This window comes from Geotrypetes seraphini, chromosome 8 (assembly GCF_902459505.1).
Source record: "Geotrypetes seraphini chromosome 8, aGeoSer1.1, whole genome shotgun sequence".
In the NCBI taxonomy this organism is placed as follows: Eukaryota; Metazoa; Chordata; class Amphibia; order Gymnophiona; family Dermophiidae; genus Geotrypetes; species Geotrypetes seraphini.
Window position 1 is genome coordinate 8012570 of NC_047091.1, and position 14390 is coordinate 8026959.

Genomic DNA, 14390 nt, shown 5'->3' on the forward strand with positions numbered 1-14390 from the left:
CACTTGCCAGTCAGGTTTTCAGGGTATCCGCAATGAATATGCATGAAAGAAATTTGCATACAACGGAGGCAGGGTAGGTAAATCAAGTTGATGGATATTCATTGTGGATATCCTGAAAACCTGACTGGCAAGGGGGTGCTCCAGGGTCGAATTGAGAAACACTGGCCTAGAGCACGTCAGGCACCCTCTCATGAGGGAAGTGGGGATTAGAGAATGACACGGTGACAAAATTCATCACCGTTCCTGTTCCCGCGGGAAATAATCCCATTTCATTTTCAAGTGTCTATTTCAACCTCAGTCCTTCTACACCAGCATTCTTCAAAGCAAAGTTTGCGGGTCAGTGGTTGTGGCCATTCATACTCTGATTCTTATGTGAGCCAAGGATAATGAAGCCATTGTGACATCACTGATGTGATTGGCTCTTAGGCACTGGTGGAATGAGGCATTATGACATCACAATATCTGCTCTGGATACCAGAGACTGTCATTCTGTAGTGTCTGTTTCAACCTCAGTCCTTCTACACCAGCATTCTTCAAAGCAAAGCTTGCGGCTCAGTGGTTGTGGCCATTCATACTCTGATTCTTATGTGAGCCAAGGATAATGAAGCCATTGTGACATCACTGATGTGATTGGCTCTTAGGCACTGATGGAATGAGGCATTATGACATCACAATATCTGCTCTGGATACCAGAGACTGTCATTCTGTAGTGTCTGTTTCAACCTCGGTCCTTCTACACCAGCATTCTTCAAAGCAAAGCTTGCGGGTCAGTGGTTGTGGCCATTCATACTCTGATTCTTATGTGAGCCAAGGATAATGAAGCCATTGTGACATCACTGATGTGATTGGTTGTTAGGCACTGGTGGAATGAGGCATTATGACATCACAACATCTGCTCTGGATACCAGAGACTGTCATTCTGTAGTGTCTGTTTCAACCTCAGTCCTTCTACACCAGCATTCTTCAAAGCAAAGCTTGAAGGTCAGTGGTTGTGGCCATTCGTACTCTGATTCTTATGTGAGCCAAGGATAATGAAGCCATTGTGACATCACTGATGTGATTGGCTCTTAGGCACTGGTGGAATGAGGCATTATGACATCACAATATCTGCTCTGGATACCAGAGACTGTCATTCTGTAGTGTCTGTTTCAACCTCAGTCCTTCTATACCAGTATTCTTCAAAGCAAAGCTTGTGGGTCAGTTGTTGTGGCCATTCATACTCTGATTCTTCCCTCTCTCCTTAAAGAATGACATGAAGATGGTTTCCCGCGGTTATCCGCGGGGACGGGAACGGTGACGAATTTTGTCACCGTGTCATTCTCTAATGGGGATGGCCTTGTGGACGCTTGGGCAAGCAAGGTTTGGAAACACTTTACTGGTGAGCTCAGCTCCTAGCCGCACCGGCTAAATTTCGGTCCTGCCCTGTGAGTGGTGGGTGACCACTGCTGACCTTTACCCAGCCAGTTGTTTACTGGGAGTGCACCGTATTAAGAGGGGGCAGACTTGATATCGGTACTCACACCTGCCTTCCCTGCTGACCTTTGGCCTACGGGTGTCAGTTGCTATGGAGAGACTGTTACCGTGGAAACCATGTTTTTAATCTGTGATGGATCTTGAAGGCAGAGGGAGTCGGGGAGGGGGGAAGTGGGGGGTGCAGTGCAAAAGGGATAGATGCTCGGATAGCGGAGACTTTGTGGGTGACCAGTAAGGTTTTAGTTTTGACAGACTAGATCCACCTCGCAACTAAACTGCTTTAGCTATAAGACACTGATTCCGGTACAACTGAGGCATCCCTGGCTCCATTCAAGCTCCGATCCATCTGGATCTTTTCTGGGCTGCTTGAAATGAGTACAAATCGGTGTGCTAACCGATTTAGCGAGCGCTAAATGCTAAGGCCTATTCTATGGACACCTTGGCATTTAGCACGCCTTAATAAAAGGACCCCGTTATTAGCTCAATAACTGTTGAAAGACACATCTCAGCCGAGAAAGGAGAGGCAGGCGGGTGAAGTCGTCTTCAACAAGAAACGGCAGCTGGAATTTGCGCCTGCAAGCTAAAGGGAGCGAGGAGAGCTTGACACTGGATTGCCAGCCTAAAAATTCTCTCCTTTCTTTCTGCCTTTCAGCCCTCACAGCAGAGAATAGGTAGTAACTAGCCCCGTAAGCCCCTTGGAAAAAAAAAAAAATTACAAACGTAAAAATTCTGGATTTCATAAAAATGTTCCGTGACAGGGACTGTGGTTTTATACTCAGCTGTGTGTCCTCGGGCACAATAAGTTTGCTTTACTAATTAAGAAAAAGAAACCTCTGGAAACCAAACAAGGCTTAATTAGCATATTCCTTGCGTTACCCACCCTATTATAATGTGAATATTCTAGCCAATATTTACTCGTGCAACTAATACTAGATAGATACGTGAGCTGCTAAATTAAATACTGTGGATTCCTCCCAAAACATCCTATAACCAGATAAGCATTCTCTTAAGTGGGGGAGTATTCCTTCCTCTCTCAGTCACTTTGCTGCAGGTCCCCCAGGAAACCCCTCGTCACCCACTCTCAACGCACCTCCTGGAAGATTACTTTGGATTTTTGTGCTGATGCCTTCTGCTGTGGGCCGTAAGTGAAGATGGCCGAGCGATACTGGGTGCCCATATCCTTGCCTTGTTTCATGCCTAAGATGGCAAAAAGAAGGGTGTTAGAGTCGCAGGGTTTCTGCAGAGCAGTACGTTCTAGCCTCGGTGTCTATTGACCGCTGTCAGTAAGCGGTCAATAGCAGACATGAGGGAGAGAGAGGCCACTTCATGACACAGCCACTGTCAAGGACTCTGAGAACATGAGGGCAACATAACCTAGCAGTAAATCTAGGATTCGGACACTGCAGGGTTCTTCAGGAGGAGGGCGATTGACTCAGCAAATGGTCGTATTTACAGACTCTTCCGTAGCGAACCTGGCCTGGATCTTGCCTTGCTGCCATGTTCCAATCTAACTCAGGGGTAGGCAACTGGGGTCCTTGAGGGGCACCACCCAGTTTGGGGTTTCAAGATTTCCACAATGAATATGCATGAGAAAAATGGAAGCAGTACATGCCCAGTGGCATAGCCGCAGGAAGAGGGATCTGGGGGGGCCTGGCCCTTCCCACTTTGGGCTCAGGCCCCCTCCAAACCTGCAGCACCCTCTTAAATGGCTGGCAGGGATGCTGGAGCTCCGCCAGTCTAAGGAATGCTATGCTGGAACCGCTCCCCTCCTCTTTGCGCTGCGTCTGGAATGCAGAAGTCCGCGGCGTGCCTGCTGTCACCGATACTAGGGCTTCTCGTACCCGCTCAATGCAGTGCAGGAGCCACGCATGCTCAGGGAGTCCTGAAGACTGCAGGTTGGAGGCAAGCCGCAGATTTCCACATTACGGAAGTAGCACAAGGAGATGGGGCGTGTGTGCGGGGGAGGGGGTGGAATGCATTGTTCCCCCCCCCCCCCACACACACACACAAAGTCCACCCCGGGCAGGATTACAAGATTTTCCAAATGGAAAATCCAAACCCGTGGCCCCGCCCCAATGCCTGCCCCGTTCCAACTGGCCCCACCTCATTCTGCCTCAGGCTCACCCCACGCCCCACCCCGTCCACCCACACGAGCAGCGAGCGACGTCGGCCGGCATTCCTGCATGCGCTGGTATGACACGATGACATCACACACGTGCGCATGATGTCACCGTGTTGCATCCGTGCATGCACGAGTGCCGTCCAGACATCGCTCGTTGCCAGCAGCTTTTCAAAACCCGGACAAAGTGCCGGGTTTTGGAAAAGCCATCCGGGAAAATCCGGACGTGTGGTAACCCTACTCCTGGTCCCCCCCCTCCCCCCCAAAATTGAAGGTTTGGCTATGTCTCTGGTACATGCAAATCAATCTCATGCTTATTCATTGTGGAAATTTTGAAAACTCGAACTGGGTATGGCCCTCGAGGACCGGGTTGCCCACCCCGATCTAACATTATCTTCTTGCATGCCTAAGGCACTAGGAAAGCATTAGAGGAGAGAGAAGGGTCCTGACTGAGAAACAGGCCAGGAAAGCACTGGAACAGAACTACTGCAGAAGGGTTGATGATTGATGCCACATGGATCTATTATTAAAATGAAAAATGCAATTAAAATTATACAATGCCACAATTTTACAGTTCAGTAGCAGGAATTATAGAGCCATATAAATAGTGTTAATCAGGGTCACATCATTCCTTTTTCTCTCAGACGCAGTTATGTAGGTTAGGCATTAACACTGGCAGCACGGTTTCCGCCGAAACTCCATGCCTGAAGTCGCACAGGGTGAAATATATTCCCTAAATCCAAAGCGCCCATGCCCATCGGGTGGACTTCCTGTTGCTCTCAATTACCCTCTGTGCTATACATAGGGCTTCTGATTTTAGCCTTTAAGGCCAGGATTTTTAAAAAAACCCGCATTAAAAAGCGACGGTCTGCTATCGCAGCCGTTTTGATACCGAATCTAAAAACCCGAGACATTCTTTAAAAAAAAATCCCGCATGCGAGTAAGATCGGAGGACAGCAGCAAAGATGTCCTACATTTGCACAGAAAAACGCTGTAAGAAAACAAGGGGCTCCTTTTACTAAGGTGTGCTAGCGTTTTTAGCACGCACTATAGTGCGTGCTAGCTGAAAAATTACCGCCTGCGTAAAAGGAGGCGGTTGCGGCTAGCGCACGCGGCGTTTTAGCACTCGCTAAAACCGCTAACACGCCTTTGTATAAGGAGCCCAACCCCTTCCCCCCCAAAAAAAAAAAACACAACAACACTCTCCTGCTGCACTATTGGACATATGGAAGGGAGAGGAGGGGGAGAAGCAACGTCGACTTTTTACAATCGTGCATAAAACAGGCCTTTCTCTCCCCCCAAACTACCATAATTCAGGTAAATCTGGTCATTTGTTTTTAATGTAAAATTTAATCAAGACCCACAGCCAGAGACACACAAGGCAAAGGGTATCATACACGCGCTCAAGAAAAAACGTTGGCTTTTAACAAGCGCGCATGAAACATGCCCGTCTCTCCCCAAAACTCAAAAGAAGCGTGATTTTACCACCCTCCACTAAAAATATATAGATACACTTTTTTTTTTTTCATTAGCCCCAGTCAAAACACAAGTGCTGGCACTGTAACGGCACCCCTGGACCAGTCGCTGTTTTTGGCCGCCAAAAGCCGACGCCGCTCTTCGAAAATGACTCGGCGATTTTTAAGAATCCACCAGAGGGCTCGTTTCAGTGCTAAAGAGCCCATTTGCGTGCCGTTGCCGGAGACTGCTAGAAACACCTCGCTAAAGACAGAGAGAATCCGTGTTGATAATCCGCCGCTAAAATGCGTGCAGGCTAAACTGACGGAAAACAATTTAGCAACGGCGTTAAAGTTTTGAGAATTTTGCCCTAACTAATAAAAAACAAACGAATAAAACACCCTATTGCAAAAAAAAAAAAGAAAAACTTTTTTGGGGGAATAAAGGTGTATTAAACTGTAGAAAAATATCACCATCCCCTAATGCTCTTTCACCTAGGCCCTTGCCTACCCTGGCTCTTCCACTCCCTTCCAGGGCTTTTTCTATGTCGAATGCTTCTCAAGTGCATGTGTTTATTTGATTCAACCCGGATAAGGTACTTAACACTGGTACCTGTATTAGAAAATGACACGGGGACAAATTTTTCCCTGTCCCCGCGGGAACTCATTTTCCCGTCCAAGCAAGTTCTTTTCCTGTTCCTGCCTCATTCCTGCAAGCTCCGCCCTCATCTGCACAAGCCTCAAACACTATAAATCCTAAGTAGCAACATTCTAGAGCTCCAATTGTGATGTCATAATGCCTCATTCCACCAATGCCTAAGCTCCGTCCTCATCCGCACAAGCCTCAAACACTTTAAAATCATAAGTAGCAACATTCTGGAGCTCAGATTGTGATGTCATATTGCCTCATTCCACCAATGCCTAAGCTCCGTCCTCATCTGCACAAGCCTCAAACACTTGAAAATCCTATGTAGCAACATTCTAGAGCTCAGATTGTGATGTCATAATGCCTCATTCCACCAATGCCTAAGCTCCGTCCTCATCTGCACAAGCCTCAAACACTTGAAAATCATAAGTGTTCGAGGTTTGTGCGGTTAAGACAGAGCTTACAGAACTGGGGCAGGGACAGCGACAGCGACAAAACTTGTGGGGATGGGACAGGGACAAATTTGTCCCCGTGTCATTCTCTAACCTGTATCTTTCAAACACACTGATACCCATAGGTGGAGTTTGTCTTTTTTCTTTTGGAGAGAAGGGGCGAAGGGTTAGGAAGTCATATCAGCAGTGAGGGAAAAGAGACAAATTTTGCATTAATATCTGCAATGTTTGGGAGGGGGTCACTTTTATCATCCAAGGACTCCTAATAACTAGAAAATAAACACCTACATTTATAATTTATAAACACCTAGGAATAAGCCCTGGACATATAATTTGTTTCTGATAACGAACAGCTGATATTGAAGATGAGAGGGTGTTACATTTTTTGGGTGTGTTTTTAATACAGGGGATGTTAATAATGGATAGAGCTGCATCCCAGATGAAAAGATACACTGCGCCAACCCCTCCATCCCCCCAACCAGCACAACCACAGTGGCGTGGTGTTCAATAAATGTCAACACGGTCTAAGAATGGAAGAGGGTAGGAATTGTTGTTCTGTGGAAAATCTCACGCCCCTCTTTGCGTGGGTAGAGTCCACAGTAGGAGCCAAAGCACCTCGGATAATTATCTGTACCCAGGAATCTGAACCAGAACGGATGCAATATTTAAGATTGCCATCTCACTCCAGAGCAGGATGATCCAGTCCGGGTTTGTTCCCACTGCAGGTATATTTGGGTTGATTCGGGAGAGGTGACAAACCCAATGTCATGTTCTGCAACCGTGTCACCTCCTGCCCGCTCTTTCTCCCCTTGCTTGGTAATTAATATTCCTGTCTGTCTACATGCTTTCTAATCACCACTGTGTGTGAGCTGAAACGTGCCTTTGGAGAGTCTCTGTGCCACTGCTAATTTGCATAAAATTACCTCCCAGGGACCCCTTGCTCATTAGCAGCCGAGCGTAACCGAGAGGTGGGGGAGGGTGTTTAAGAGAAAGCGCAGCATGGATAGCAAAATAAAAGCAGAAATGAGGAGGGGGAAAAGTGTTATGGAGGTGGCGGAATCAAGATCATATCCCAACCAATACAGCTGGGGTGGGTGGAAGGTATGGAGAGAGGGGATCATAGGATTCCACCAGTTAAAGAGAGGGCATCGTTTGGTATAAACTCACATCAAGAAAAAAATAAAAATAAACAAGTGGAAATGCACAGACCCTTCCATTTTTATTAAACTGTATTCAGTGACCTTCTTCCTCACTTCTTTGAAAGCCCTTGTGGGGGCATGTTAATACAAGAAACTGGCGTGGTCCGTGCAGAAATAATTCTACACAGTGGCACTGACTCTTGCCTAGCCAGAAAGGGGGTAAAGCCCTGGGAGGTGGTGAACACTATGGCAAACAAAACAAAAATAATTTTTTTTTTTTTCCCCAGGCACAGGCTGCGTGGAATAAAACCAGACACCAGATCCAGCATATCTCAGCAACAGCTAGAATTTTCTAAGATACCCCTACCTAGGGATACCACACATCCAAATTTCCTGGGACGTCCTCCTTTTCAAGGACATGTCCGGGGGTCTGGACGGCTTTTCAAAACCCGCCACTTTGTCCAGATTTTGAAAAGCCTCCTCTAAATCACGTCGGGCAGGAGGAAGTCCGCCCATGCACAGAAGCCGCGCACACGTGTGATGTCATCGCGTGGCATCCGCGCACGTCCGGATTTCCTCCTGCCCAAAGAGAACAAGCAGCGGGGGACGGGGTTAAGGCGGGATTGGGGGCGGGACTGGGGGGGTCCAGATTTTACTATCCCCTTCCCTCCGGCTTTGCTCTGATCAATAATGAGGGTCACAAATGACCTTAAATGGAACAAGATCTCATTGGTTAATATAGCGGTGATGTCATGCGTCATATGACAGCCAACAGCTAAATGCAGTGTGTGCATGTGACGTTCTCTGTGGGGCTTTTCTCAGAGTTTCAGAGGAGATATGCTATAAGAGCCGTCTCCAACCTTTTGCATGTAAGGGGCCACAGTGTGAATATGAGGAAGCTCCGAGGGCAACCAAAAGATATCAAGCTTAGACATACTACTAATTTTGGAAGCCGCTTTGACCAGGGCAGGATTAACCAATAGGCCAAGAAGGCACGAAATGGTCGGGGGGCCCCGATGAAGGAGGACATCAACATTGTTTTCTCCAAACGGCGATGGGCCCCTCCAGCATCGATCGGCAACGCGGAGCCCCCCTCCCCCATCGACGGACAGTAAGACAAGCAAGCAACGCGGGTAAGAAAGGCAACGGGATCTGTAATTGTGCAAGCGGTGCTGCTTGCCCAAAGCTTCCCTCTGACGCAGCTTCCTGTTTCCGCCTGGGCGCATGGTGGGGTGACTTGGGTGCCTAGGGGCCCTCGATGAAGTAATCCTGCCCTGGCCTTGACCAGCCTGGTTAGTAAACATTAACCCCCTCTTTTACTGTGGTGCGTTATGCTTTTTAGCATGCAATAAATAGTGCGCATTAAACACGCACTAAACGCTACATCCGATGCTAAAACGCGTAGCGCACCTTTGTAAAAGAGGGCCTAAATATCAGTACTACGGTTGATTCTACAATGCTTCAAGGATATATTTTAAAAACTCGCTTCATTTTGGATTGTCAACAGCTGCAAATTCCATAAATGAGACACTTGAGTAACGCACTTAAGAAGATTGTTTGCAGTTACTATATCAAGTGGTCAAGATTGAAATTAACGCATTTACAAGATTTAAAGAGCATTTCGGCCGACTGTTTGAGGGCCTCACAGGGGCGTAGCGAGGGAGGTTGGCGCCTGGCATCACCACGCAATGTGCACCTCCCCCCACCCCCCACCCCGCATACCTCTTGAAAAGTTTGCCGCTCCCTTCTGACGTCACTTCCTGGTCCCGCACTGGCGAACGTTTTAAGAGGTGCCCCCCCCCTCCCCCTTCACTTTGCCACTGGGGCCGCAATGGAGGACTTCCGGGACCACAAGTTGTAGACTACTGCTCTAGAAGTATGTGAATTTATAGTCTGGGCACTAGGCAGGAGCAAATGGGTATCGCTCCTGCCTATTTCCCCTTAGACCACCAGGGACCTGCAGAGGCAGGCCCAGGAGGCCTTCAAGGGTGGGGGCTGGCTGGGGATGGCTTAGATTTTATTCAGGGGGGTGGGAAGGGGAGATTCTGAAGTTTCGGGGCAGGGGGGGATTGAAAGAGGAAGTTGTACCTGGCCAGATTTTTTAAGAAGGGTCCCAGGGAAGGTGTGGCCTAGTGGTTAAAGCAGCTGTCTCAACACCCTGAGGTTGTGAGTTCGATTCCCACTGCAGCCCCTTGTGACTCCGGGCAAATCACTTAACACTTAATTGCCCCAGGTAAAAAATATGTACCCGTCTAAAATATGTAAACCGCTTTGATTGTGTAAACCACACAGTTAAAGCAGTATACAAGTCCCTTCCCCTTTAATATCATATGCAGATCCTAGCCAAATATTGGCTAGAATGAGCCCCAGATATCGCTGGAAATGGCCCAGCATTGAATATCTGGGGCTAATTCCTCTTAGAGCAGTCGGCGTTTCCGACCGCCAAGGACTGAGCATCGCCTGGAAACTGTTTTCAGAGATAAGACTGTTGGAGAGCAAAAGGTCACAGTATTAAGCTCTAGGAGGAGAAGCAGATTTGGGAGAAACATCTGGGAACAGGACGATGGACGTACGAAATGATCTCTGAGGGGAGGAGATGGTGAAAGAGTAGGGTCCCCGGACATGTCCTCCTGTTTCTTTCGGATCATAGACAACCCCGCGAAAGACAAACGCGCGCGCCGACAACTGAGCGCAAGACGGAGGTGCGCGCCGAAGAAAATTACAGTTTTTAGGGGATCCAAAGGGGGGTTTTGTTGGGGAGCCCCCCCCCAGTTTACTTAATAGAGATCGCACCGGCGTTATGGGGGGTTTGGGGGGTTGTAATCCTCCACATTTTACTGTAAACTTAACTTTTTCCCTAAAAACAGGGAAAAAGTGAAGTTTTCAGTAAAATATGGGGGGTTACAACCCCCCAAACCACCCACAACACCCCCACAACGCGGCGCGATCTCTATTAAGTAAAGTGGGGGGGTTCCCCCCCACACACCCCCGTCGGAGCCCTAAAAACAGTAATTTTCTGCGGCGCGCACCCCCACGCTGCGCTCAATTGTCTGGGCGCGCCTTTCTCCCGGCGCGCTTTTGACCTGACACCGTTTCTTTCACTTGATTTGCAAATTATATGCAAATTTCTTTCATGCATATTTATTTATTTAAAAATTTATATACCGTATACTACCTATACAGTTTCCATAGTAACAAGCATAAAATGTTCATTGTGGATATCCTGACACCTAACAGGCAAGGGGGGTACTCCAGGACCGAGTCCCTTTCTCTGCTGAGATATCTGCGTGGCCCATCGGAAGCTGTACAGGCTGTTTCTTTCACATTTTTGGGTGGTGGGAGGGAGTCAGTGACTACTGGAGGAGTAAAGGGGGGGGGGGTTTCATGCTTTAATTCTTCCAGTGATCATCTGGTTAGTTTGAGCACCTTTTGGCCCTTATTCGTTTTTTTTTTTTAAACGCCTGAACGATGATGCCCTGGATGATTTGTTAAATGTTCAATTATCGCTGCAAAAGATGCAAGTCCTAAGTCCGCCCAAAACACGCCTTCGACACGCCCCCCCCGTAGACTTTAGACGAACAGGGGGAAACTAGCCTAGAAAGATGTCTAAAATATGGGTTTTGAAAATAGTGATTTGGAAGTTTTAACAAGTAAAACGTCCAAATGCCACTTTATGCCATTTGAGGAGGAGGGATGTTTTTCGCTTTTGAAAATGAGCCCCATAGCCATAGGACAAGATGGCAGAAAAAGACTCCATGTTTCTATGAATTGGTCTTGTTTTTTTTTTAATGTGTTAATAGTAGGGTTGTGCACATACCAAAAACATTCGGCCTTTTTTCAGCTATTTTTATCTCTCCCTATTTTTTTATGTTTTTCCGTTCTTGTCACACATTTGTTTTAAGAATGTTTTTCTTAACGAGCGTTCAAACTTTTTTTTTTTTTTTTACTAGTACAAATTAATTTATAGGTTAAATGTATGTCGAAATGGCTTTACGGACACTGATGAACCTGTATGCGAACCAGATTTGTTGCCACTTAAGATGGTGGCCAGAACAACCGTGCCTCAGACCCTTTTTTTTTTTTTTTTTTTTTTACTACGTGCGCAGTTGGAAGACGCGATGATGAGAGACTCCAGGTGGCAGAAGGATAAAACAGTGCTGAGAGCTTAGCAGAGGAACGCCAAGACAGACGGATGGGAAGGAAGCCGAGGTTGTGATGGACAGATGGATGGAGGGGAAGGGATGGAAGTCAAGGCTATGACAGACAGATGGATGGATGGAGGGGACGGAAGGGAAGCTGAGAATGACAGGCAGACGGACTGAGAGGAAGGGAGCTGATGGTAGGACTGCTTTGGAAGAGGAAGACACTTGCAGAGATGATGGAGGAGGGCACACGTCTGGCAAAAGCCATGATTGCCGATATTGAAATACAGAATATTTATTTTACTTTATATTAAAAGTTTGTACAGTGCCTAAATACTTAGGCAGTTCACAAGCAACATGCGTAATAAAATAAACATATCAAAACAAAGAATTAAACTATACTGTCTCATCCACGCATTAAATCCCGGAATGCATCCCAACTCTCTTGTGGTTTTCTTCCCCCACCCCACCCCCATCTCTATTGCCAATATTCCCTGCAGTAAGGAAGGAGTTGCAAATTATGCCCCCTGCTTTTCTTCTTATTGCATGCTCCCTTCTCTCTCTCTCAATGCAGCTGGGCACGCCTCCGAATCTCCCCCCCCCCAGGTTCTTTGCCCCATCCATATAGTGACTGCAAGAGAGCTGCACTGCAGGCTGACAGATTTAAAAAGGCAGAATTTCCCATTTAGAAACTCTCCCATCTCCCTGTCTCTCCCTTAAATTTTTAGCACCTTGGCGTGGGTGCTGTATAACAAAACTGAGCCATGAATGATGGATGGGGAAGAAAAAAGGTAGTTGGAAGGAACGCGTGAATGGATCCTGTGAGGGGGGGGGGGAGGGTAAAAGCTGTAAGGATATTTGCAGCTGCGAATCTGATAAGGCGTTTAAATTTATAAGGGGGTGCTGAAAAGTTCTTCTGCCCAACCGAGACGAGATTGTCGTGGCTATACCCCGTAACTGAATCTCCCACCCTGGCATCCTGTTTGTCTGTCCTGTCTGTCTTCGAGCAGGGACTGTCTCCTTTGTGACTCTGTACAGCGCTGCGTACATCTGGTAGTGCTTCCGTCAATGATCTGAAACAATGTCAAAACATGGAATTTCATTTCTGCCAATTGGCACTTGACAAAATAAGACAACACTCTTTTCAGCTACATAATGCTCAGAATTGAGGAAGTTGGTTGGGTGGAAAACTTTTCAGCACCTCCCTGTATGTAATAAAAGTGAGCCAAGTATAGGACGAACAAGCCATTGTGACATCACTGTTGAGGTTGGCTCTTATTGGTGGAATGAGGCATTATGACATCACAATCTCAGCTCTGGTTACCACTACCAGGGCGTGTTCTAATCTAATCTAATCTAATCCTTAGGTTTGTATACCACATCATCTCCACGTTCGTAGAGCTCGACGCGGTTTACAGTAGGAGAAATAGGAAGGAACTACAACAGAGGGTTAGAGGTAGAAGTGTGAAGAAAATTTAGAGGACTTGGGAAGCCAAGATATAAGAGTTTCCTTGATTCCTAAGTTGGAGGGAGACTTACATTTTTTGAGAAAAGCCAGGTTTTCAGATGTTTGCGGAAAACTTGGAGAGAGCTCAAGTTCCGAAGAGGGGAGGTAAGGTTGTTCCAGAGCTCAGTGATTTTGAAAAGTTCTCAGTCCAACCAAGAGGAGAATGACTTGGATATGGTTCAAACAATGTCAAAACATAGAATTTTGTTTCTGCAAATTGGCACTTAGCGAAATAAGATAACACTCTTTTCAGCTACATAATGCTCAGAATTTAGGAAGTTGGTTGGATGGAGAACTTTTCAGCACCTCCCTATATGTAATAAAAGTGAGCAAAGTATAGGACAATCAAGCCATTGTGACATCACAGTTGATGTTGGCTCTTATTGGTGAAATGAGGCATTATGACATCACAATCTCAGCTCTGGTTACCACTACCAGGGCGTGTTGACAGATTCTCAGCCCAACCAAGAAGAGAATGACATGGATATGGTTCAAACAATGTCAAAACATAGAATTTTGTTTCTGCTAATTGGCACTTAGCGAAATAAGATAACACTCTTTTCAGCTACAGTGGCAGAATAACGCTCAGAATTTAGGAAGTGTTTGGTTGGGCTGAGAACTTTTCAGCACCCCCCTCATAGCACCCTTTATAAGACTTTCTGACCAAACATTTTCTGACATAATTATCTGCCTATTGCAGGCAGGTCCTTACATTGTTCCCTTTTTCACTCTGATGTAATTATCTTGCAGTATAAGCAAGACTGCGCAAAAAAAAGGCTGGTGGATTTAGTGCTAGGAATGGCAAAAAGGCGCCAAAAGGCCAAATTCACAAAAGAGAAGGACAAGAACCATCTGGGTGTCTCAACTAGACTGCAAGCTCCAAAGAGAAGGACTGTCTCTCTTGCATATATTTCTGCAGCTTGGTGGACGCTTATGGACATGCAGAGCAGCAGTAAAAGAAGCAAAGAGAATATTAGAAATTAAGAGGAATGCATAAAATAGAGAAGATCCTAATTCCTGTATATTGCTGCATGGTGTGCAGCTACACCTTGAGTACTGTATGCAATTCCAATCACTGCGCCCCATAAAAGATATAGTGGAATTAGAAAAAAAAAAATAGGTGACCACTCCAAGGAAAGGTTAAATGGCTGGAATGACCACTATAAGGAAAGGTTGAAGAGGTTATTGCTTGAGAATGACAAGGGGACAAATTTTTCCCATCCCCACAGGAACTCATTTTCCTGTCCCTGCCCCATCCCTGCAAGCTCCTTCCTCATCTGCACAAGCCTCAGACACTTTAAAATCATAAGTAGCAACATTCTAGAGCTCAGATTGTGATGTCATAATGCCTCATTCCACCAATAGCACTTGTCCTATTGTGCTTTCTGTCTCCTTATGACTATCTATGCTCTAAAGTTGAGGTGCACTTAGAGCTCCAGGGTCCTGCCCATCACACAC

General features: G+C 46.5%; 1 protein-coding gene across 2 annotated transcripts in view; it reads right to left on the reverse strand.

Annotated features, from left to right (window-relative positions):
• The window catches only part of LOC117366175 (peptide methionine sulfoxide reductase MsrA-like), an 87140-nt gene that overhangs the window by 21492 nt on the left and 51258 nt on the right, over positions 1 to 14390 (reverse strand). For both annotated transcript variants that reach the window (XM_033957352.1, XM_033957351.1), the window contains exon 5: positions 2564 to 2670. In XM_033957352.1, the coding sequence (XP_033813243.1) occupies positions 2564 to 2670 (107 nt within the window). The remainder of the gene's footprint in view (positions 1 to 2563; positions 2671 to 14390) is intronic.